General features: G+C 36.1%; 3 protein-coding genes across 3 annotated transcripts; 1 reads left to right on the top strand and 2 right to left on the bottom strand.

Moving 5' to 3' along the window:
• The first annotated feature begins 1,596 nt into the window (after nucleotides 1–1,596).
• psmd4a (proteasome 26S subunit ubiquitin receptor, non-ATPase 4a) lies at nucleotides 1,597–9,672 on the top strand. Its single transcript, XM_056480473.1, has 10 exons — nucleotides 1,597–1,671; nucleotides 3,933–4,073; nucleotides 4,162–4,276; nucleotides 6,883–6,969; nucleotides 7,065–7,133; nucleotides 7,298–7,513; nucleotides 8,175–8,283; nucleotides 8,868–8,999; nucleotides 9,078–9,130; nucleotides 9,284–9,672. Exons 1-10 carry the CDS (start codon nucleotides 1,646–1,648, stop codon nucleotides 9,452–9,454), a joined length of 1,119 nt encoding a protein of 372 aa, XP_056336448.1. The 5' UTR covers nucleotides 1,597–1,645; the 3' UTR covers nucleotides 9,455–9,672.
• A 129-nt stretch (nucleotides 9,673–9,801) lies between these two features.
• si:ch73-347e22.4 (uncharacterized) lies at nucleotides 9,802–21,025 on the bottom strand. The gene is made up of 5 exons (XM_056479090.1): nucleotides 20,195–21,025; nucleotides 17,992–18,131; nucleotides 17,541–17,801; nucleotides 17,158–17,451; nucleotides 9,802–17,070 (listed from the first exon to the last, which is right to left on the bottom strand). The coding sequence occupies exons 2-5, from the start codon at nucleotides 18,073–18,075 to the stop codon at nucleotides 10,372–10,374; spliced, it is 7,338 nt and encodes a 2,445-aa protein (XP_056335065.1). The 5' UTR covers nucleotides 18,076–18,131; nucleotides 20,195–21,025; the 3' UTR covers nucleotides 9,802–10,371.
• A 100-nt stretch (nucleotides 21,026–21,125) lies between these two features.
• On the bottom strand, nucleotides 21,126–25,387 carry apoea (apolipoprotein Ea). The gene is made up of 4 exons (XM_056479091.1): nucleotides 25,278–25,387; nucleotides 24,653–24,803; nucleotides 24,260–24,547; nucleotides 21,126–21,600 (listed from the first exon to the last, which is right to left on the bottom strand). Exons 1-4 carry the CDS (start codon nucleotides 25,318–25,320, stop codon nucleotides 21,273–21,275), a joined length of 810 nt encoding a protein of 269 aa, XP_056335066.1. The 5' UTR covers nucleotides 25,321–25,387; the 3' UTR covers nucleotides 21,126–21,272.
• Between the last annotated feature and the right edge of the window lie 315 nt (nucleotides 25,388–25,702).

The raw sequence follows: 25,702 nt of genomic DNA, 5'->3' as shown, positions 1-25,702 counted from the left end.
GCCATTTGAGTACAGTGAACTTATTGTCATGTTCAAGAAACCAGTCTGAGATGATTCGCGCTTTATGACAGGGTGGGTTATCCTGCTGGAAGTAGCCATCAGAAGTAGGATACGCTGTGGTCATAAAGGGATGGAAATAGTCAGCAACAATACTCGGGTAGGCTGTGGCTTTGACACGATGCTCGATTAGTACTAACGGGTCCAAAGTGTTCCAAGAAAATATCCCCCACACCATTACACCACCAGCCTGAACTGTTGATACAAGGCAGGATGGATCCATGCTTTCATGTTGTTGATGACAATTTTTGACCCTACCATTTGAATGTCGCTGCAGAAATCGAGACTCATCGGACCAGGCAACGTTTTTCCAATTTTCTATTGTCCAATTTTAGTCAGCCTGTGCAAATTGTAGCCTCAGGTTCCTGTTCTTAGCTGACAGTAGTGGCACCCAGTGTGGTCTTCTACAGTAGCTCATCCACCTCAAGGGTCGACATGTTGTGCGTTCAGAGATGCTCTTCTGCATACCTCGATTGTAAAGGGTGGTTTTTTGAGTTAATGGCTGGTGAGTGTAGTTTTCATGTAATCTATACAAACTTGTATATTTATGCTACTAATACTTTTTGTTTACATCCCAGAATCTCTTCTGTTAAGTACCCCTTAATTAGCTAATAGGTAGGCCTACTAGTGGTTAACATTTAGCTTCTAGTTAGACACCATTACTTCTTGATTAGATATTAGTACCTGTTCATTAAAGGGATAGTTAACACAAATATTTAAATTTGCTCACTTTTTACTCATCCTCAAGCGGTTCCAACACTTCATGAGTTTCTTCATGAGACATATTCAGAATAAAGCTGAAATCCTGACTTCCATAGTGGGGAAAAACAAAAAGCCTAATATGAAAGTCATTTACGTTTCCAGCTTTCTTCAGAATATTGTATTTAATTAAACTGAAGTACTAACATCATAAAGATTTAGGGGGAAAAGTGAGTAAATGATGACATAATTTTCATTTTGGGTGAATTATCCCAAATATTATACTTATTACATACAATTATTCATTATACTGGTACTTAATAGTAGTTGCTATTGTTAGTATGCTAGTTTAGTATGCATTAAACATTATAATAGGCTGTTTATTTCCCAGTGAATGATAGCTAGCTATTGTTTATAGAGCTAACTTAGTACCACAAACCATTTATTTATTAGACACATATTATTATTAATTAGTAACTTCATAGACAATTAAATAGATAGCTATTTAATTGCTATTAGGTTAACGTTACTCGTACTTGATATTTACAATTCAGTATACTGGTTCAGTATATTCGTTCAGTATATTTATACATCATGCACAAATCATGTATAATACTAAAACAATTAATTTAACTTATTTTAATTGTGTAAATTGTTCTTTAAAGGCTTGCCGTGCAAGAAATACAGTACATTAGGATCCTAACCTGATCCCCCACACCACATGTGGGCGCAAAACGTTTACAAAAACATCTCGACGCCACGCCCGGCAAGAGAAGAAGCGACGGGACTGTCGACCAATCCGCTGTCCTGTTACAAATGTCGTCAAAAATATTTTCATCTGTAAGCCAATCAGTGACGCTGTCACTTGAGGAACAGGACGATTTCCAAGATGGTGCTGGAAAGTACTATGGTCTGGTAAGAAATAAACAAACGCTCTATTTTAGATATATTTACGCTAAATGCATATTTTATACGCTCACCAATTATTGTGAAGACGTAGTGTTTTCGCTTTAGGGCACAATTGAGCCCTTAGTTCTGAACATAAAAGAGAATTGAGTTGTCAGTTTCTGGCTAGAATGACATTCTCCTGAGTCATTATTCATCTGTCAGATTAGCAATAAAAAACGAGCAAGTAACACACAAATACATTAACGACACTTAAACAATGATCACTTCTAATTACAACCAGTCTTGGAGCATCTTATTTAGTGCAATAGAGGTGTCTCAGTCCCTGAGTTGTTGGCTAAGCGCACTTAAAAGGTGTCTGGGTCGGCAACTTAATTGAGGTAAAGTTGGTTTTATATTCTTATATTAGTGCAGTGACAACTTGTGGCACGCTCAGTATGTTGTTTACTATATTACTTTGAAATACTAGGTCTGAAATTACATTCAATTTTAATTTGTCTGAATATTGATTTTTTCATAGTCATTGACTGCTAATATGATATCCCTATTTAGAATTTGCTTACTTTTCTGAAAGTATATTATTGAGGAGTAAGTCCAAATGTGTGAATATATAACCAAGCTTACCTGAATGGCAACCTACTGTGTTTACATATACAGATCTTTAAGCAGTTGTTGTCTAATACTGGGACCCAGTTCGTTTATTCTGGTTCTTATTTAATGGAAAACCCCCACGCTGCTTGTGTTTAACTCAGTTTATACTAATGCTCTCGCACTGAGGTAAAGTTGGTTTTGTATTTCCCAATTCAAACATTCTCCTTAAGGATACAATTTCAGAAAAGTATTATTTGCAAATCCTTAATAGGGAAATCATATTAGCAGCCAACGACTATGAAAATACAACGCTGTTCACAGTCAATTAAATAGTGCTAGTGTTGATTTGAATTCGTACTTGCATGCTAATTCAGACAGAATATTCAAAGTAGCGTAGGTAAACACTAGGGACTTTATAGATTTTGATTCACTTAATAATACCAATAATACATTGGCTCAAACACTTTCTCCACAATCAATTTTCTATGTGGAATGTTATCCCACAACAAACAACTGTAAAATTCTACATAAATGGAAATCTAGTTATTAAAGAATAAAGTTCAGTAACGGGGTGATATTAGTGAACCAGTTATTTGACAGTAATGGTAATTTATTTACTTACTTTGATTTTACTTTAAGATATACTCTGCCCATATCTAGAAAAGAATTTAAGATTGTTTGTAAGGCCATCTCCTCTGAGATTTGTATGCTTTTTAGAAATAATAATAATAATGTGTTGATTTCTGTATGTCTGCCTAGGCCAGATTCTACTTTTGTTGGATCTATTTGTTTCTCCACTAAAAATTGAATCATAAAATCACTTTTTTTAGATCTTGTCATCTCAAATCCCTTTTCTATTTCTTATTGGAACAACCTTTTTAATCATATTAAATGGTTGTATGTTTGATCAGTCCCCCAGAATTTTTTTTACAAATGAAATTAAAGAAATATCTTTTAAAATTATTCACAGATTTTATCCAGTTAAACAGTTTTTACAAAAATTCTAAATTCTCTTGGGAATTTCCCTTTGTTAAATCTTTCTGGTCTGATGTGAATTTTCTAATTGTCCAAAAGGTTTGTGGTCATTTTTCATATTATTTTGGGGTTTTATATTTAAAGAAAAACAATTCCCTACCTCAAGTTTTTCTGTAAACCTCATATTATGTATTGGAATTATTCTATACATAAATGTTATTTTTCTTAATGTGAACTCAATGTTTTTTAAACGAGAATTGAAACTGTACTTGAAAACCATTACAGAAACTCATAACAAGAAAGCAATTAAAACTTATAAAATGTGCTTTATTTAATATACTGCATTAATTTGTATAATTTTTTCATGTGCCCTTATTTATTTTTTTATTATTTTTATTGTTTATTTTTCTTTCTCATTGTCATTCTTTTGCTTTACCATTATATTTCTTTAAAATTGTCACATTTCGCTTGTTGCAAAAAAGTAAGATTTGTATTGTTTACTTATACATCTGTTTGAATTTCTATCAGTTGTAATTGCCTCTAGATATTGCAAAAAAAATAAATGTGTGAATATATATATATATATATATATATATATATATATATATATATATATATATATATATATATATATCAATCTTGCATACTTTCAGTGTTTTGTTTACATAACGTCTTGCTTTCGTTTTATTTTATTTTTTTTACAGTGTGGACAACAGTGAGTACATGAGGAATGGAGATTTCCTGCCCACCAGGTTACAGGCGCAGCAGGACGCCGTCAACATTGTCTGTCACTCAAAGACCCGCAGCAACCCAGAGAACAATGTGGGCCTAATCACAATGGCCAAGTAAGTGTGTGTTGTTGTTTTTCCTACATGTATAATCAGAAAGGTGATGTTTTATGTAATAACACACATTTTTTTTGTTTTTGTTCAGTAATTGTGAGGTCCTGACCACTTTAACACCAGACACTGGCCGCATCCTTTCAAAGCTCCATGCAGTTCAGCCTCTGGGAAAAATCTCTTTCTGCACCGGCATACGAGTGGCACATGTAAGTACATTTATAATAATTTATTTTAAATGTTTTGGTAATTTTTTAATTTAAACCAACTTTTTTCTAATTGAATCAGTTTTAACACTTAAGTTATTTGTGATGATAAAGGCTATTTTTCAGCATAACTAAAGTCTTAGTGTCACATGATCCTTCATAAATCTTTTTTTAATATGTTGATGTGATCTACATTTTCTTCTTGTTGTTGCCGTTATTATGACACCTTTCCATCACCGTCTCATTTGCACATGTGTGGTTTGAGAGACGACCCATACTGCAAGCTATGTGGTCAAAAGGGAACACTGGCACACATATTGTCAGGATGTAAAACATCTTTAACCCAGCGTCGATATAGGTGGCGACCTGACAAGGTGCTCCTGACCCTTGCTGCAATTGAGCAGGAGAGGCGCAGGAAGAAGCATGGTAGTACAGATAAGGAAACCATCAGCTTTATCAATGAGGGGGCTAGGCCCGTCGCAACTAGGGCAATAGCAAAGTCAAAAAAGATGTGGTTTACACAGCTCTTCATCCAGATATTAGCTGTTTCTCAATTCCAAGAATGCAGAGAACGGACTTGTGTTCTTGTGAAGACCAGGTGTCCTCGGAAAAACGAACTCGGGAGACCTCGAGAACACAGAACACGTCCTCTGAGAAATGAGATGCTGCGTTCTTCCTGATGGTCACATGACCTTCACGCATTTTAAATGGAAAATTATTTAAACATAACAGCATTCATACGATTTATTATTTTTCCCATTTTCAAAATATACACTATACATAAAAACATTATAAATATATAATATAAATAAAACAGATTTTAATACGAATTTCAGCAAACAAACACCATTAATGTGTTTATTCGTTTATTAAGATGCCCATGGTAATGTTTATAATCACCGTTTCATTTGGGGAAACTCTTGAGGTAAATAAGTTGTATTTCTGAACTTTAATAATAAATCTATATAAAATGCTGTCTTCCCACCTCCAATCGCAATGACTTCTGGTATCAAGAACACATCCGGGAAGTTTCACGCGTCCTCTGTTCTTGCGGTCTTGAGTATTGGAACTGAACTTTGGCAGCTGATGACGACGTTACACGAGAACACGAGGATGCAAGACCGCTGAAGAACGCATATTGAGAAACAGTCAACGTCTTGCGGTCAGATAAAGACTGTAAAATCATTTTAATTGAGCTGACTGTGCCATAGGAAGAGGGTTGTGAAGAGGCTTATGAGAGGAAGGCCTTAAAGTACACACCACTAATGTAAAAACAAAGGTTGGCAGGCATGGCTGTATCTTGTGGAGGTAGAGTGTAGTGGCTTTCCTGCAAAGTCAGTATGGCGACTAATGTCAGCTTTAGGAATGGAAGAAAAGAGCAAGAAACGTGCTGCTCGCAGGATGGGAGAAGCAGCAGAACGAGCTTTATGCTAGTTATGGAATAAAAGAGAGGAGGGAAGCTGAGTAGATGGGAAGTGGCTTGGTCACCACTGCCGACCCACCAGCTTGAGAGTGTTGTGGTAAGGGTCAAACACTCAGGGAAGGTTGGGAACCACCTGATGACATCTGCTTGTGGCAGGAAGCTATGGTTACATAGTGGCGTAACCAACGGAAGCACCAAAATAGGTGTGTCACAATGTTATTATTATTCTCAATGTTCAGAAGAGTTGTGTTAACTCAAAACTGCATTCAAAACGTTGGCGCAAAATACAACTAATTAAATATAAAGAAAATGTTTTAATTTAACCAAAATATATTGGTTTTGGTAACTATTTTATTTTTTCTTTGACAAATAAAAAGGCTGTTCTGTTCTATACTATTCATTAGTCAAAATTCTGGAAAGACTATGTACAATTGTATTAACAAAACTATACGTATTTACAGAATAAGTGTTTTATTGTAATTACAGGAAGCACAAAAACAAGATTCAGTGCTCAGCATAATTGAGTACACCCCATTTTGGAAATTAATATTTTTATCCATTTGTCAGTGAATCTAGGCAATGTATTTTGGTGCATTTAAACAAAACAGATATATTTATTAAAATAATATTTTTGTCACCAAACATATTTAGAAATTGAAAGATAATACAATTAAATTCAAGCAAAATATATATTAAAAAAATGACAACCTACTAAATTTCAACTAAACTTTTACATTTTTTCGCTTCTCTTGATTTTTCCACTTTTTTTTTTTTTTTTAAATTTGCGTTTAATATTTTTCTATAACATATAAATTTGGGTGTACTAGTTTATGGATCGTTATTTTGTTAGATAAGCTCCAGGTTTGGCTAATCTAATGTATATGCACAAATATAATATTGTATAGCTTCCTATTAAAAATATGTATTTAAAAGAGACATTTATGAGGGGTGTACTTATATATGCTGAGTACTGTATGTACTGTATTTGTTATGAGCATAAAAGCAGGTACCAATTAATAAACGAAAATGGGTAATTGACCACCAAATCAGCATATTGTTACTAAAAGATCATTTGACACTGAAGACTGGGGAAATGGCAGCTAAAATTCAGCCTTCTGATTGTAGTACAAAAAAATTGTGGTATTTTAATGCACTGACATTTACATTATTCTATGCCTGCATCTAGCTGGCACTGAAGCATAGACAAGGCAAGAACCACAAGATGAGGATTGTCGCTTTTGTGGGCAGCCCAGTCGAGGATAATGAAAAAGATGTACGTTGTTTTATTATATTATTATTCTGAAATGACACTTTTCAGCATTCTTTGTTAATCAAACTGGTAAACTAATTTCACAAACTCTATTCCAGCTGGTGAAGTTGGCAAAGAGGTTGAAAAAAGAAAAGGTCAACGTGGATATAATCAATTTTGGAGAAGAGGTGATTGGCATTGCTGACTTTTCTTATCTTTTAAGCTATTTTATATATGTATGTAGTGTGTGTATATATGTATATATGTGTGTGTGTACATACACACATATATACATATATATGCACAGCCACGCTACTCATTTTCACTTCTCTTGTTTGATCAATCTGTTCAGGAGATGAACACAGAGAAACTGACTGCATTTGTCAACACTCTCAATGGAAAAGAGGGCACAGGTTCTCATCTGGTCACTGTGCCTCCTGGGCCGAGTCTTGCTGATGCCCTGCTGTCTTCTCCTATTCTGGCTGGTGAAGGTGGCACCATGATCGGCCTGGGTGCAAGCGACTTTGAGTTTGGAGTGGACCCCAGTGCAGACCCAGAGCTGGCCTTGGTAAGATACAAATTTGATACAAACAATTATCTTTATTTAAGAGTATTAATTAGACCAAAATTATTTGTAGATTTTTTTCCTTTGATAATTAAACAATATTTAGCTTTTTTAGTATTGATATTTTAGCTGGTTTAGGTCTGTCATATAAAACAAATATGTAAATGAAATAAAATAACTCTAAAACTGCCAGTAGGTGGCGGCAAGTCTTTTCCTCAGCACTTGGTCCTATTCTTCAACTTAGTTTGGAACTGTTTTATTTGTGTAATAAAAAACAAACAGTGTGTCTAAAACGTAAACTTTCTTAATATTAACTTGTTTGTTTCATCTCATTTCCGATCATGCTTATGCAATGATAATGAATCTAGCACTCTTTTTTTAAAATGTAAAATATTTAATAAGGATTTTTTTGCTTCAGAACTAAGGGGATTTTTTCTGCTATTTAACAAACTTTATTAAGCAGTAATGGCTTTTGAGTGGACTGACATTGTATAATGTCAGCTTGTACATCAATACAACAATTGTAATTTTATCAGTATACATCTCTAACGAAACCATTTATGTTTATTTTTTTCTCATGTGAGCACTAAAACTCTGTGATTTTAACATGGTTCTATTGTTTGTGCATTCCTTCCATTATTACATTATTATGTTCCATCCACAGGCTCTTCGTGTATCTATGGAGGAACAAAGGCAAAGGCAGGAAGAGGAGGCTCGCAGGGCCGCCGTCCAATCAGCAGCTGAGGCTGGCATTCCCACCTCAGCCAGTGACGGTAAGGATACCTATGAATGTTTAAAATAGTGAACGTTGGAGCTCATAGAAGCTCCAGGCTGGTAATGGGAAGATTGCAGGTCTCAAGATCTAGCAAAATATCAGTGTTTGGTTATGCTGGTTAGCCTGACCCTTTTGGGAAATCCTGCAACTACACCATCTGGTACCAAAAAGCGTAATTCTCCATTTACAGCCTTTTTAAAAATATAATTTGATTTTACATCATAAATATGTTATAGTAAATAGTTGGCAAGATTTTAAAGCTCAATAGCTCAATTAATTAATAAATGTAATGTCAGTTTTAAGCTTGATAGTTGAATCCATTCATTGAACATGTACACAGACATCACCTATATACTATATAACTGCAGGTTAATTATGTTTATATATAATAACTTTAACTGTTAAAAGTTACTAGTTAAAGTTATTGGTAACTAATAAAGTTATGGCAACTGATAACCTTAACGTTTCCGAATTTGATTATAGTGCAATAATGTGCACCTTTTTAAAAGCTGCTTTGAAACTATAAATATTGTGAAAGCGCTATACAAATAAACTTGAGTTGAATCTTATTTTTGGCTTCAGAATCAGAGGAAGCTCTTTTGAAGATGTCTGGATCTCAGCCTGAGAGTGGTGTAGCTGCACTTCCAGACTTCAGCAGCATGACAGAGGAGGAGCAGATTGCATATGCCATGCAGATGTCCTTGGCAGGGGGAGGTTTGTCCATACAACTTGTTCAATGTGTAAAGCAAACCTGCATAGGTTGTGAAGTTGACACTATCTCTTTTATGTCAGAATTTGGAGAATCAATGGATACGGGAGCTCCAATGGACACTGCAGAATCTAAGGTAATTATTCTATCGTCTGTTGGCCTTTCACTTATCTTAGTGTACTATAATAAATATAATTATCAAAATATTTTTCTCATAAAGATGTTTTGCACTTGACAGAACATTGTTCCCTTTATGCTGACTTTTTTCCCTTACATTTTTCAACTACAGGAAGAGGATGATTATGATGTAATGCAAGACCCAGATTTCCTGCAAAGTGTCCTGGAGAATCTACCTGGAGTTGATCCCAACAATGAGGCCATCCGCAATGCAATGGGAGCCCTGGCCTCTCAGAGTGGTAACAAACCAGAGGGGAAAAAAGATGATGAGAAGAAGAAATAAATGTTACTGTTTTGTGACTGACGCTCAAGATATTTGACATGAAATAAGTCAAGAAGTGGCCAACAGAAGTCCTTTAAGATGCATATGGATTTGCTAAGATATTAACTAGCAGATTACTGCAATGTTGTGTGGTACCTCACAAATTCACACATGGCTTGCTTGCTTCCTCTTTTGCTCTGTTCACAATTGATTAAATATTTGATAAAACCATGCAAAAATTTATCCTATCAGTTTTTGCTTTTTTTCTGTGCCGTTAAACCATGACATCAGATAAAAATTTATATCCAGATATGTATTACCTTGGCTTGCAGGTTGTATGAGGCAATAATGAAAATACACATGAAAAATACGCTAGTATATTTTATTAAAAAAAAACTGATTTGAATGAAAAGTATATAATTTTCAAAGCAAACAGTTTTTTCTAGAAATATTCTAATGATCTTAAGATCTACACATTTGTACAATATACAGTATGTTTTGCCACATCCACATATTCATATATGACGTCTCAGAGTTAACCTATATTTAACCATCTTTTCTAACAGAATTTAGTTTTGGAGCATGTTGAAAACAAGAAATTGATTCTACAGGGGGAGAACTATCAGGATGTGTTGTTAAGCAGATTTGTGTATAGCAATATAAAGATATTGTACAGAACCACACCTATCACTGAAGGCACAATAGGAGATATCAAGAGGATAAAGGTGCAGTACAGACACAATTAAAGATAATCTAAGTAGTACAGTCAACTCTTTAAACCCAATGAACCTCAGGGTTGAAAGAGAATATAAGAGTCACTTTTTTTCATTATGTCAGTTGACCATTTTGCCAATAATGGTTTCAAAACCCCCCAAAATAGTCCTCTGGCAAAACATTAAAATGTAAAAATGTGGTAAAATGACTACTTGCCAGGATTATCAGTGTACATATGTATCGCCCAATGCATGAAGTATGTAATGTTCATAAAGGCTTAAGACGCTGGTTAGTTTTTCAGTACAGTCCGCACATTCAAAACTCTCCTCTGACCCTTGCTGAGCAAGTGTTCGTAACTCCATATCAACATTTCTTTTCACAAATGTAGATCTTGTCTGATACTTGCGGCCAGTATTATCTTGATCATCTGCTATCTCTTTTACGCTTTCATTTAAACTTGCATTGGTCGCTTCCTGGTCTGGTGTGGCCTGAGGTAGATGTGTGCTATCAGACTGAGAAGTGATTTCATTGTTTGGAAGTTCAGGACAGGAATTCAGGCTGGTTGTTTCCTCCTGATCTGGTGTGGCCTGAGGGAGAGGTGTACTGTCAGACTGAGAAGTGATTTCATTGTTTGGAGGTTCAGTATTCTGAGCGTCCAATGCCTCTACGTTTTTATCAGGGTCCAAATTAATGACCGGAGGCTGTACTTTGCGACTAGGGGGCACATAGAGCTTGTCTGGGTGGGTATAAAGATACAGGGTGTCATCATCAGGGATGCTGTCAAGATTGAGGTTTGATACATGATTCTTTCGAGTGGAGGGTGTAGTAGGTGATTTTGAGGTGGGTACTACTGCTGGACGGCCTAGTGTCTTTGCGTCTCTGGAATGGCAAATCTGATGAGCATAAAGCAAATCTCCTGTTGAGAAACTAGCTTTGCACTTCTTACATTTGTGAGGAAAACTGAGTGGCTTCAATGGAAGATCAGGAAGGGCTGGTCCGGGGTTTGTGTGTGTCCTCAAATGTTCCTTTAGGACTCTTGAATTTGTGAATGGGAGATTGCAAGAAAGACAAATGTGAGAGGTAGAACCATTGTGCAGGAGACTGTGCTTGATTAAGTTACTTAAATTACTGAAAGTCTTAGAACAGACATCGCATTTGAGACTTGTACGAAGGTTATGAGACTCACATTGGTGAGCATGTAAGCTTGCCTCCTCAGTGAAGGTTTTAGGACAGACTGTACAAACATACGGGCTATGCCCTGCATGATCAATCATATGCTCTTTAAATGAACCGAAGAAGCGGAACTGCAGATTGCACTGATTACAGGAGAAACTGCGGTTTTTCAGACGATGACGTCGCTGATGTAACCATAGTTTACTCCAGCTTTCAAAGAACTGTCCACAATGTGTGCAAGTATATCTGAAACCAGCAGCATGAGTTTGTAGATGAACACTCAAAGACTTGTATTGCTTGAATCGCTGTCCACAACTTGAACATTTATAATTCCAAAGACTTGGAGAGCTACTTCTGGAAGCAGAGATAACTTCACTAGGAGTTGGTAATTGGTTGCTTGGGAGTTTGATGGGTAACTGGATAGTAATAGCTTCAGGAAGTTTTGTAAGAACTTTGTTATTTGTTTGTACAGGTTCCGCAAGCCGTTCTGAGCTAGTCGGCATTTGAGAATTCTGCCGGGTTCCTGTACTTGGTAAACTTTTAGATGACAGTGAAACTCCTTGCGTGATTTCTGAGAGTGATGTACCACAAATCTTCTCCTCTCCACTTGACTGGCAACAAACCTTACAATGAACATTCATCTCTGAATCTGTCTCATAACACTGTCCACAAGAAAAGCAAATGTATGGGGGGGAGCTGGTGTGTGTTTGAAGATGAAGAGTGTATTGGCACCATTTCCTGAAAAGCTGTTTGCATATTTGGCACTTGAAGAACACTGGTGTGTTCACTTGACCATCAACTCCTTGACTTACAATGAAACCCTCGATGTTACTGTTTGCCTCGACATTCTTCCTTGCAATGCAGGTTTTGGATGCTTGGTGCATTCTAAGTGCAGACAGGTCACTGAATGCATGACCACAGTGAAAGCAAGAGAAAGGGGTCTCACCGGCATGGTTTTGAGAATGCTTTTTCAGGGCTTTAAGTTGATTAAAGCCTTTCCCACAAATCGAGCAAGCGTATGGTTTCACAGGCCAATGTGTTTTTTCATGAGCTGTGAGGCTTGATGGATTCCAGAAGTTCTTTCCACAGTCTTTACAAGACAAGGGCTTTTCCATTTCATGCGTCTGCATGTGAATCTCCAACTTGTCCTGGTTTACAAAGTTCTTCTTGCAAATAAGGCACCTGTAATTGTTTGCGGTCTCTGAAGACACATTTGATAAAGCATTTCTCTTGCTACTGAGGTCCTTCTGTGGTTCACTGTTTGTTTTTGATTCCTTAAGGTGGACTTTAAAATGGCATAGCAACTCTTTTTTCTGCATGAACCTACGATTACAGCAAGGACAAGGAAAAGAGGTATCTTGAGTATGTACATTATGGTGTGACTTTAGTTTTGACAGTTGAGCAAAGGTTTTTCCGCAGATCTTGCATTTGTAAGGTTTGTCACCTGTATGAATGCGCCGATGAACGGTGTATGCTGTAATATGTCGAAAAGAAATGCCACAGTATTTGCATGTGAGAGGTTTCTTCACAATTTCTGTTGACTTGGAATTTAATCTTTGATCAAGAGATGGCGCTTTAATTCTGTCTCTCTTCTGACCACGTTTTCTTCTTTTCACTTTATTTTCAATCTTTATATCTGCCAGCACACCTTCTTGTACAGTAGTTTTCTCACAGAGTTTCAGATTCTCTGCTACTCCAGGCATAGACAATGATGTTTTCCCTTCCCCTTTGAAAACTTCTATGGCATTTTGAGGAAAGGAAGGTTTGTTTGCTTTTTGTGACTCTTTGAATAATGCTTCGGATAACCTGCTGGATACTCTCAAGTTTCTTATTGGCTTTTCAAAGTTCTTCCCTTTTTTACGCGTAGGAGAAGGGCTGTTTTGTGACAAAGGATCAGTAGTACTCTGAGCGGAATCTGACGTGTCAATTCCCAATTGTTTGTTAACCCTAACACGGTTTTTCACCTCCACAACCTTTCCCATTTTAAGAAATTCAACATCTTTCTGAATCACTGAACTTTCTGCTGCATTGACAGATTTTTCTGTGCTGTCTTGACTTGAAGAAAATTCTGAAATCTCTACAGACGAAGAAATGTTATCTTCTAAATGTGCTACAAATATCATGTTTTTATTGTTTTTTTTGGGAGGCCTTCCTCGTTTTCGTGGCTTTTGTTCAACGTTGTGGTCTTCACAATCAGTAGTTTGCATGGGATTATAAAGAGTCTCTCCAAGTCTAGCTTGACACTCAGTGATGTCTGAAAACTCTGTACTCTTATTTAAAGAAGGTCTTCCTCGTTTTCGTGGCTTTTGTTCAACATTGCTTTGGTCTTCACAATCAGTCATATCCATGGGACTAGTAAGAGTCTCTCCGAGTCTTGCATTACACTCATTATTATCTGAAAACATTGTGATTTTATCTGAGAGGGGGTTTCCTTGTTTTTGTTCAACATTGTCTTGGTCTTTAACATCAGTAGTTTGCATAGAACTAAAAAGAGTTTCTCCAGGTCTTGTATGACTCTCAGTGATGTCTGCTATTCTGTCATCATCAGACATTTCCTCCTCTTTAACGTGAGTTAACAGGACTACCAACATCTTTTTCTTCTGACCAACTTTTTGACTCTTTGTCTTAGGAGTTTTTGCAGCATGGAGGACTGTAATTCTAGTCTCTTCCTCAACTGTATCATTTTGATCAACCACAGTGCCATCTTTTACAGGTTGCTGTGATACAACAGTCTTTTTTATATTTTCAGAGTCTACCTCTATTATGGCAGATGGCACATCTGAATGTTTTTCTTCTCTTTTGGCTGGCTCTAAGACAATACTTTGTTCAATTTCTTCTTTATTGAACAAATGTTTTCCTCTGGTTTTCTTTGCCTTCATCGGTGAGCTCTGAGGACTTGGTTCATTGGTGATGAAAACCGGATTTTCCTCATGACTTTCAGCCGTGTCATGTTCAATGTCTGTTTTTATGCAGGAGCTTCGTGTTAGATCTTTACCCAAAGACACCGGTGGATGTTCAGTATGGTCCTTATATGAAACATTTCTGAGTAATGTTCTCTTTTGAATACATTTGCTTGTCATGTCTTCTGACCTTGAGTTTGTAATATTAATTGACTCTGAATATTCTTTCTGCATTGTATCTGGTTTTCGAAGATTTCTGATTACATGAGGTTTGTGTTTAGTGGCCTTCATATCCTCTCTTTTTGCTATCCCTTTTGTCTTCTTTTGGTCAAGATCATCAGAATCATCAATCTCTGTGGCTGCCATGGAATCAAATGGAGGGATTTCTTGTATTGTTTGGATATCTTTAGGTGTCTGTTTATTTGGTGTCTGTTGGCTGACACCTGAATATTCAGATTCTTCAGCAGGTCCAGAATCAGCTGTAGAAATGTGTTTAGTAGGTTTACAGTTGTCATTGACTGTGTCAAATGTTTTTCTTGTTCTGAACCTTCTTTTATTTGGTTGCGCAATGCTGGAATCAGGTTCTGTCGATTTATTCAAAACACTTAGTTGAGGGGTTTGGTCTGCTGCAGGTAAATGTATGGCTTCATGATTAGTATGTGGCATTTTCTTTTTTGGTGACTTCCTCTGTGTCCTAAGGACAGCAGAAGACTCTGCTTCAGTTTCTGCAGTTGAAACAGGATCTGTTTGTTTTGGAGTGGCTGTAAAAGGCTCTATGTCCAAAGGAGTAGTTTCATTGTCATCTTTTTTAGTACCTTTCTTGACAGATCTTTTTCCTGTGACAGTCTTCATATCGGAAGTGAGTAGGTTTTCTTTAGAATTTGTTGGTAAGACAGTATCCTCTTGTGGGCAGACATTGGGTATTATTGTTGGCTTGATATCTACTCTTTTCCTTTGCCTTAATGTCATTAGGTTGTTCTGAATGTCTGAAGATTCAGTCTCTAAGATTAAAACAGGATCTATTCTAATTGTGGAGTCTAGTGAAGACTGTGTATTCAGTGGACTAGCTTCATGCTTATCCTTTTTGTCTTTAGAGACCTTGATAGTAGGGGTAACCTTCTGATGTATTTCAAAGTCCACTAAATCTGTGCCATGTTCTGAAAATGCACTGGACTCTAAACTAGAGATGGCCTCTTGGGTTACAGTTGGATTACTACCTTCTTTCACCAAGGTGTTTTTGCTGACCTTAGAATGTGATGTATAGTCCTCTTCTGGTTTATCAGAGCTTTTTACTTTTAAATGCAACTTCCTTCTTTTCTTCAGTTTCCTTTTAGAACCAGCTTTCCTGTTGACCCTAGCATTTGATTGCATTTTTTCCTGAGTGGCTTCAGAGCAGCTATGACCTTGTTTTTGTGAGGTCTCTGCTGGATCTGTCACTAGCTCAAGTTGTGACACTTCCAGTTGTGAATGACAAGATTTTCTTTTAGATGAAGGAGAGTTTGCATCATTTGTATTGTCCCCCTCTTTTAATGCAGAACTCTCTTGATCAGACAATGAATTGTTTGGATTAGCTCTTTCGCATCCAGTTGTGCCTGGTTTTACAGGGGTGTCTAATATATCAGATTCATACACAGGACAGTCCTCTTTTTTACTGTGCATTGGTTCAAATAATTGTTCAAGCTCAGTTCTTTTTCTTTTTCGTTTCTTATGCATTTGCAATGTTTTCTGCATGTTATTCTGAGAGGAGCAGTCTGTCCAGGATGTGGGAGAAGATGGAGCTGCCTTAATACTCTCAATTGGTGGAGGAATACTGCTTTCTGAAGTGACATTGTAAGAATTCTTTTCACTTTTTTCAGAGTTTTGCTCATTTTTTTCAAAAGGCAGAAGAATTGCACTTGGGCTTTCTTGGGTTTGTTTCTCCTGTACATGAATTTCACATTCATCTCTATCTTTTTCTGGAGTTGAGGTCAGTATCAGTGTAGTGTTCTTTGAATTGTTCTCTTGAAGACAAAGCTCATTTAGTTGTCTCTTTTCCCATTGCTCCACCCCAGAATCCTTACATTTAATATCTGTGTGATTTTTGTCAGATACAAAAGGTTGATCTTGAATCGTCTCAGTTCCTGAAGAAGAGTTATAAATTCCAATGGCAATTTTTGTTTCCACCTTTAGGTCTGGTTCAGCATTATTTGTTTTAATTGATACCTTTTCAACTCTTTCAGGCTCAGAGGGAGTACTTTCAGAGGTCCCGTGTTCCAAGTTTTCACATTTGGCCATAGCTGCATTTTGGCTGCTCACTGAGGCTATAACAGGTACATGATCATGAAATGTTTCAAGTTTACTTTCAAGGTATTGCGCTTTGGGCAGACATGTTGCAGTTTGTTTTATTACTGTACTCTTAGAGACCTCTAGATTGATAATGTCTGCCTTCTCATCTTGCACATCATGCTCTGAGGAATGATCATGTGATTCAACTGAAGTTTTTCCATCTGTGACCTTCTGAAGATCAAGATGATGTAGCCCATATACAGAAGCAGGTCTGTGAACAGATTCATTGTTTACTTTTGAATGGTTGAAGGAATTGTTTGTGTCTTCATTTTTTATAGGACTGACATCTTTGCAAGGCTTCTCACATTCTTCTGTTGCTCCATGGAGGGTGGGTTCAAAAGAGTGTGTGACCAAAGGAATTGTTTTGCTTTTTAAAAAACCACCCGATGAAGAAAAAGGAGAGTACAAACTGTTGTTAAATCCTGGTAATAAGCCTGACTCATATTCTCTGATTCCAGTCATTTCAAGTTCTTCTTTTTCCACAGATAATACAGCATCCAAAGAGACTGGCTTCTCATTATTCCCCTACAAATAAATTAAATACATAACAATAATTTAATTATTCATTCATATAAAATCGACAGTCAACATATTTTTTATATGAGAACCTACCATTTCCAAAACTCCTTTCTTTGGACTACTGCCATCAGATACCACTGGAAAAAAAGAATCAAGTTCTCCTTTTCCTCCTTGCCCCTTGATTAATCTGGCTTCTGCTATCTGGTTGTGGTCATTAATTGCAAATTTTGCCTCAGTATCAGGTCCTTTATATATAGGATTCAAGTCTATCATGGGGACACATACACCCATTGATAAAGTCTGTTCCATTTCCACTCCATTACTCATCTCTAGAGTGTCTTGGAGCACCGATGTCCAATTACAGTTTCCTTGGTCTATTTCTTGATCCTGTAAAAAACAAACATTATTGGGCTACACTGGAGAAACTATGTAAATGTAATAATCGATTTAGAGTATGTGCTGCAGAACTTGCATACCTTTTCTTGTGGCACATATTGGTCACATCTTAGAGGAAGCAAATGTTTGACACTGTCTGTTTTCTCCCCTGCTATATTATCATCCATCCTAGTTCCAGGTTTCAGACAATGGTTATCGAGAGAATATGGATATTCAACAGATGTTGTTGTTATTGATGGGGAATTTTCATGGTAATCTGGTAATAAAGCCTTAATTGCACCACTCATATAAGATGACAGGGGTTCTCCAGAAGCAGAGTCGTCTCCTAATAAATCATGACTCTACAATAAAATAAAATAAAGTTTTAGTTAATAAACAGTGAAGTGGAAGGATCCTTATGTTGTTGCTATTTAGTTTTACAATTGAAAACTATCTTAGGCAACATTTGGAGCCAGGTGATTTGAGTTAATTTTTCTCCTTAGTTCCTGTCACTTTATCATAATGTATAAAAATATAATTACTGAAACTTACCTCCTGATGTTCCCCTGCTGCATCATAGGGAACGCTACTGTTATGGCTTTTGTGTTCATTCCATAGTGGTGACTCGCCATCCATGGTACCCAAAATGGTTGATCTCAATTAAAATAATTTCATAAAATGCCTGTTTGGGGCTAAAAAAATTTGAATTTAAGTTACGAGATCATTTATAGGGACAGTTCATCACAAAATAAAAAATTGAAATTGTTTATGGAAACCATTGCTTTTCATGCATTTTGTCCCGTTACCATTAACTGTTTGGTTATCAACCATTTGCAGTTTGTGTTCAAACGAACAAAAAAACTCATACAGACTTTGGGACTAGCAAACGGTGTGTATATAATGACCGCTACCTGGAAGCGACTCACAAATAATGTATAATATAATTTATTTACACAATAAGTGCTAGAGTTTTGTTAAAACAATTAAAAGAAATTTTTAGACAACAAACGATGCAAAGCATGATATAAATAGCACTAAACAACCAAAACAAACATCGCAGATAGCATTTTATTTAGCATTTTCATTCCATTTCAATTAGTTATTATTTTCTACTGCGTTTACTAATTTATTATGTTTTGTCTTTTTTATAGGCAAAAGTATTGATTATACTGATGTCATTATATATTATATTTGTTAAACCAAAAATGATTGTATGCATCTATATATTTTATGTTAGAAAACAGAACTCCCTTTTTGAGATTTAAAAACTTAACATAGATGACCATCTAGACCAGGGGTGCCCGAACTCGGTACTGGAGGGCCGGTGCCCTGCAAAATTTTGTTCCAACCCCAATCAGACATGCCTGCACTAGCTAATCAAGCTCTTACTAGGCTTTCTAGAAACAACTTGCCTCAACACACCTGCAAGAATGAAGATAAAATCTGCAGAACACCGGCCCTCCAGGACTGAGTTTGGACACCCCTTATTTAGCCCGTTGAATAAAATTGTAACCCTGGACCACAAATCCAATAATAAGTGTCAATTTTGGGATATTTAATTTTATGGTTTGTTAAGATAGGATGGTATTTAGGTGAAATGCAACTATTTGAAAATTTGGAATTTGAATTTCTTGAAAAATCTTAATATAAAAAAACTTGTTTAAAGTTGTCCAGATTGAGTTCCTAACAATGTATATTACTCATAAATTATGTTTGATATATTATTTATATCATATTATCATAATATAATCATGTTAGCAGCCAATGACTATCAAAGTACAACACTGCTTACAGTCATTTAAATAGTGCTAATGTTGTTTTAAAGTCATACTTAAATGTGTTTTCAGACCAATTATTCTAATTAGTGTGGTAAACAATATTGGGACTGTTAAAATAAACGAATGTGCGAATATAAAACCAACTTTACCCAGCTTTATACTTAATATTCTAATGACTTTCATTACAATGTATTGTTGGCAATTCTTACAAATGACCAACATTTGGTTTTGTTGTACAGGGCCACGATCATTATCGTTCATTTACTTAATTCTAAAAGAAAATCCATGCTAATCTCAAATCTGAAACTGACATGCTGATTATAGTAAGACTTTGCTTCAAGCATTTTAATTTCGATCCATTTAAAATTAAATTGTTCTTGATCTACTTTACAAGGTTTGAACTTTAAAGTTCTTTCAGAGTAATGAAACTATTGTGCTCTTTCTCTCTCACTGAGACAGAAATTCATTCAGACCATGAGTGCATATGCATCCAACAAACAAACATAACATTTAAATAACCATTAAAACATTATTCGTTAAGAACATTATAATGTAAAGTTTAATGCACAGTGTGAGGGTGAATGTCTGCGCGTCATCAAACCATGCACTTTCAAAACAACAGGGGGGAGGATTCAGTGAGAGTTTGTTGTGCAGTCGACCATAAACGATACATAAAATCCATTTTACTACGTTACTAGTACACATATAATATTTAAATTGCAAATTTGGGTTTTGTTTAAATTTGTTTGTTGATTGGTTGCGCCTTTTAGCTATATGCTAACTCGCAAATTAAGCTTACTATAAAACCCATAAACGTACATGCAACACGAGTTATATGGACGCCCAGTTAAAACCTGGCCGTCACCTGCTCGATAAAAAGTATAAAGCAGTTTGGATAGACAATTGCTTAAATAATAATTAAAAAAAACCAAGGACTCTTCAAATCCCCGTTAAAAACAGTGGGCTCGTGCACTCACCGTTGCGGACGCGCGCTTGATCCCAGGCTTGCGTTCGGTCATTTACTTCATTTATGTATCATCGAAATGAGTCTTCCCGTTAATCTCCTAATGCTAATCCTGTACGGATATTCTTGTCGTGTAATTATTTGTCGCGTTTAATGCATCTGCATTTGTTCCTCGTGGTGGTCTGTTGTGGGGTCCTGGTGTATCCAAACACAACATCCGTGTTAGACCGGAAGACCGAGAGGTGTGTGTGGTGAGTGCGTGAGACTTCGCGGGATATCTGCGTTGCGCTGGAAGTGGATAAAAGTTAAATATTATTTTGGAAACACCCACACAATATATTGTAGGGGTTATATATGTGTGTCAGCGACAAACAACGATGCCTGATTAATTGAGTAGAATCGTCGTTTAAAAAAGCGAGTTAAATCGTTATTAGAATGTAATATTTGCTTACATTACATTTTTGCTAGCTTTTTTTTTTAAGAATATTCATGTTGAAAACTTCTTATGCAAAAATTTTCCCCCAAAAAGTTAAGCGAATGAGATTTCTAACCTAGCCTATAAACCATTTTAATGTGGCGATGTCACTGGCCCATGAACATTACCTGCTTGTGGTCAAACTATTTTGTCACTTTAACAAGAGGAAATGTCATCATATCTTAATGTTAAATCGGCGGTCATAACGTTATTTATCTATATGTGGACATTTTTTTTGGATTATTGGAAGCTATATGGAAATTAAAAATGTAATACAGGAAATAGGTTAGGACCATTGTTATTGTTTACATTCCTCAAAATGGTCTATAGATTCTGAATTCTGACCCACAAATTTAACAAACTGACTTGATAAATATAGACAATGACCCAACTCACTGACCCATATATATTACACATACCCAAATTACCCACATATCACCCATATAAATATTGTACAAGCATATTGATACACAGTGGTATATGCTGTTCTTTATTGAGCTTACATTGGCTACTGTCTGTAGCCGCATACATGTAGTTCTGTTGGTCAATTTCACATCACCTTTACATTTCCAATAGCTTTATTTCAGAAAGTCTTGAATGAGGTTATTCACTGGCATTAAAGGCTCTCCCAGACTGGCTCCATTTGCTTCTGGATTTGAGAGACGTAGGGCTCAAACCACTTTTGTACATCCTCTGCCTTTTGCTGAAGAGTGTTGTGCACATTCTCTTTGGTCTTCTCAATTTGATCTCTGAGCTCCTGCATTCGTGACTCCAGTCTCTCCTTTATTTCCTCAGCCTGGCTTCTCAGCGCTTCTCCCAGATTCACCAGCTTCTGTTGAGCACGCTCGTGCATTGACGTGAAGTAAGGCTCCAGACGATCCTTCACATCCTCCACGCTCTGAGAAGCACGGGACTGAACCTCCTCAAGGTATGTTGACATTTTCCTATAAATCAAATGAAGGACAAAATATTAGTTTGCATCAAAATATGTTTATATTTGTTTATGCTTATAAGTACAGTTGAAGACAGAATTATTAAACCCCCTGAATTATTAGCCCCCACCATTTATTTTTTTCCCCAATTTTCGTTTAATGGAAAGATTTCCTCAACACATTTCTAAACATAATAGTTTTAATAACTCATCTCTAATAACTGATTTATTTTATCTTTGCCATGATGACAGTAAATAATATTTTACTAGATATTTTTCAAGACACTGCTATACAGCTTAAAGTGACATTTAAAGGACTAACTAGTTTAATTAGGTTAACTAGGCAGGATAGGGTAATTAGGCAAGTTATTGTATATTGATGGTTTGTTCTGTGGACTATTGGAAAAAATAGGCAAATTTTTTTTACCTTAAAATGGCTTTTAAAAAAATTAAAACTGCTTTTATTCTAGCCAAAATAAAACAAATAAGACTTTCTCCAGAAGAAAAAATATTATTAGACATACTGTCAAAATTACCTTCACCTGTTAAACATAATTTGGGAAATATTTAAAAAAGACAAAAAATTCAAAGGTGGGCTAATAATTCTGATTTCAACTCTATATCCTTATATATATCCATATTTATACAACAGTTCTGTCTGGTTCCTGAATCTGCGATATTCTGCAAATAACAGCACTCATACAGCCCGTCATTGGTCCAGCCTCTTAACCCTTCACCCTTGTGTATTACTCTGCCCACATACAGCAACAAGCAGAGGACACTCTTCAGTTTGACAAATATTGCTGCTGTTGGACAGCATAATGTACTTTTGAGGTTGTTTAGTCGAAAATGTTGTTGTTAAGATTGCAACTGTGCAGTTTATTTATAAGGATAGTGCCTATTTTAAAATATGTATAATTTCTGAGAGAGCACGTCAGTGGCCATTATCCTGTCTTTGAGCAAAGATGGTTGATGATGTTCATCTACAAGATTGCAACAGAGACCGCATAAAAAGCCCTAAGAGAACCAGCGTAATCAACTACAGCTGATCAAGTCATTATAAATGACTTTCTAAGTCGATCTCTCTCCTTTGTATGTTGTAGTGCTGTATTTATACCACAGTAATATTGTGATCTCCCGATTGCAACAGAGAAATACTGGGAGATATCTCTGTAGACTAAAGGCATTTCATGTCGTTCAGCTTTATAATCTTAAAATGTGAGCAAAATCACCTGTTTTGTTATCACTTTAAATATTACGCTAGAGAATCATTTCACTAAAGTGACGTTAGTTAATGAGCAACGGTTTCTGCTGTTCTGACGGTTAGCTGCAGATGTGAAGAAATGGCGTGAGAAAGTAGTTCCTCTTACAAAAGAGTTTTGAGCAGTGGTGTAGTCTTAAAAAAAGGTGGTGTACTATTACCCACCCAACCCAAATTTTAAAAGTAGGCAAAGAAACAACAAAAGTCAGTGTTTCTTTGATTCATTAGCAAAATATATATAAATATAACATAAGGAAAGAAGGAAAACAAAGGAAAACAAATACTGTGTAAGTCAATGGTTACAGGTTTCCAGCTTTCTTCAAAATATTCTTTCTTCCTTTGTGTCCAACAGAATAAAATTAGACAAACCGGTTTGAAACAAGTAAAAGTTGAGTAAATGATGACAATTTAAATTTTTTTTGCGTGAAATATCAATTTAAAAAGGAAAAATATTTAAACAAATTTGTTAATTTTAAAGCGAGATTCTCATAATCTAATCCTATTTAATGATTTGTGCTTAGCTAATAGTGCCCCCCAGACCTGGAAATTGGCTGGGTATATTAAGCTGTGATAAAACCCAACTGTTTAACTCGAGGGGACTTTTAAAATAAAAAAAAAGCATTTGGTATATAGTGAAAGAGGACGTGAATACACATAAATTAGGCACATTTAATCAGCAAAACAAGTGAGTATACCGAGGGTATACACAATCATTGATTCTCAGAAGTTGTAATACCCAAACAGCTTGTTGAAAAAAGTAGGCATAGGAGTATATGTGCGTATAGGCCAGATTACACCACTGGTTTTGAGACTCTCCATGTTTGATATTCTTTTTAAAACACACGATTATGCCGTCAAACTGTTGTATAAACGCAATATCACACTTGTAGCAGTGTCATGTGTGTATGTATGTGTATATATATATATACATATATATATATATATATATATATATATATATATATATATATATATATATATATATATATATATATATATATATATATAGCAGTGGGCTGTATATAGTCACTCGACCTGCGGCACGCCTCCCACCAGTGCGGATATAGTCACATCGCACTGCTACTCGTGTGATAATGCTCATAAATTTATCCATTTTGGGGTGTTGATGTTTTTCAATACATCAACAATACAGTTCCTCATTTTTCCAACTAAACATCATATATTTTCCATTCCACAAAAATGAACTGTAAAAAAATGAAATGTAAAAAAACATTTATTTGCCATAGAATAGTTTTATCCATTAGAAGTCTCTTTACTGTTACATTCAAACAATTTATTGCATCCACGTGGAATTAAAGTAATTATTTCATCATCCTCCATGTGGAATTATGTTTATTTATGAAAGGATATGTATGTTTTATAGAAGTGGACCAAAAAACAAGCAACTTACTTGTTGATCTCCTGGATGTCCTTGTTAAACCGTTTCCTTAATTTCTTGGCGTAGGAGTTAGCCTTGTTCTTGAGCTCATCAGAGTTCTGCTCCACCATGGTCCGGAGCTCCTCGGTGTATTCAGTGACACGATCCTTCGCCTCCTCCATGTGTGTGCGGAGCTTTGTGACCAAAAGTTGCAGATCTTCGTTGAACTTCTGGGCTCTTTCCTGAGCGTAAGGGGCCAGTTTGGAGTGCAGGTCATCTCTGTACATTTGCAGCTCCATCATGCTGTCAGAGATCAGTGTGCTGCAAAGAATTTGAAAGCCATTTCAGTCGTCTTTCTTGACACTAGAATTCAATTTCCAATTTAGTTTTTCTGTTCTGTTGAGACGTTTCACAGCGTTTACTCACTCTAATTCTCTGCCGAGCTGAGTGGCCTTTATGTTGTCCCTCATTTCCTCAGCTCTAGTGGTCAGTTCAGAAACATGGTTCCAGAACTGATCCACAGCCTCTTCCCAGCGGCTTCTTGGCTCATCCTGAAACAGGAATCGCCCCTGGCAGCCTGCAAAGTCAGAATGGAGCACAAATATTCTTTAGTGTGTGGAATATTCACTGTAAATGCTGGGTTCCACACAATTCTTTCATGTTGTCCCAACACAAATCAATTAAGATATCGTAATTGTTTTGACAAATTTAAGTGGATTAAACAAAATAATTAAGTTGTCCCCAAAAAAATTGAGAATTTTGTTGTTTCAACTCATTTTATACGAACTATTTTCAACAAAAAGCAAAAGTAATTTTCAGAGTGTTTGTTAATGCATCTATAGCATCAAGTTCTCAAAGAAAACTGTCTAGACAGTCAATAAAACTGTTGCTTTAATCAGTGTAGTTCGAAGCATGCTCTGACAAAAATGCTAATATTTAAATTAATTGGTCCAAAAGAGAAATAAAATCTATATTAAAGTTTGCTAAATTAATTGTAAAGGTTAGAACAGGGAAGAAATAAAAGAAATTTGCGTTGTTGTTTATTTCTTACCTGAAATGACGGCGAGCGCAGCAATTACAGCCACAAACTTCATGATTGCTTTTGGACAGTACACCAGACAGATGGGCTCTGTAAGGAAGTCCTTTAGAGCGAGCTGTTATTTATACCGCTTGGATCGCAGTCGTTCTGATAGCCATGATGTGACTATGAACAGGTGAATTGGCAGCCTGCGTCCAAAGTTCTTCTGTTCAGACTCTTGTTTATCACAGGATTGCATTCCACGTTGGATGATTAAGGTTCCAAAAGGACAAGATGTGCTATAATTAAAAAATGTTCAGTTAATTAATGTGGCTCTTTGGTTGAGGTGACCTTGTCAGAGAGATAAGCACAGAATGAAAATGAAAAGGGAAGATAACAGATCAGCAGCAATGAAAGTGTTAATGTTAAAACTGTTTTATTGTCAATATATAATAAGA

Source organism: Danio aesculapii, chromosome 19 (genome assembly GCF_903798145.1).
Source record: "Danio aesculapii chromosome 19, fDanAes4.1, whole genome shotgun sequence".
NCBI lineage: Eukaryota > Metazoa > Chordata > Actinopteri > Cypriniformes > Danionidae > Danio > Danio aesculapii.
Note: the sequence above shows the minus strand (reverse complement) of the source record. Positions and strands in the feature narration are given on the sequence as shown.

Excerpts from the sequence above, each read along its gene's own strand:
- apoea (XM_056479091.1), bottom strand. The coding sequence starts at position 25,320 with ATGAAGTTTGTGGCTGTAATTGCTGCGCTCGCCGTCATTTCAG. Across the intron at positions 24,804-25,277 it reads TGCGCTCGCCGTCATTTCAG|GCTGCCAGGGGCGATTCCTG; the intron begins GTAAGAAATAAA and ends CTGACTTTGCAG. Across the intron at positions 21,601-24,259 it reads GACATCCAGGAGATCAACAA|GAAAATGTCAACATACCTTG; the intron begins GTAAGTTGCTTG and ends TTTGATTTATAG.
- psmd4a (XM_056480473.1), top strand. The coding sequence starts at position 1,646 with ATGGTGCTGGAAAGTACTATGGTCTG. Across the intron at positions 6,970-7,064 it reads TCGAGGATAATGAAAAAGAT|CTGGTGAAGTTGGCAAAGAG; the intron begins GTACGTTGTTTT and ends ACTCTATTCCAG. Across the intron at positions 8,284-8,867 it reads TCCCACCTCAGCCAGTGACG|AATCAGAGGAAGCTCTTTTG; the intron begins GTAAGGATACCT and ends TTTTGGCTTCAG.
- si:ch73-347e22.4 (XM_056479090.1), bottom strand. The coding sequence starts at position 18,075 with ATGGATGGCGAGTCACCACTATGGAATGAACACAAAAGCCATAACAGT. Across the intron at positions 17,802-17,991 it reads CAGCAGGGGAACATCAGGAG|AGTCATGATTTATTAGGAGA; the intron begins GTAAGTTTCAGT and ends ATTTTATTGTAG. Across the intron at positions 17,452-17,540 it reads AATATGTGCCACAAGAAAAG|GATCAAGAAATAGACCAAGG; the intron begins GTATGCAAGTTC and ends TGTTTTTTACAG.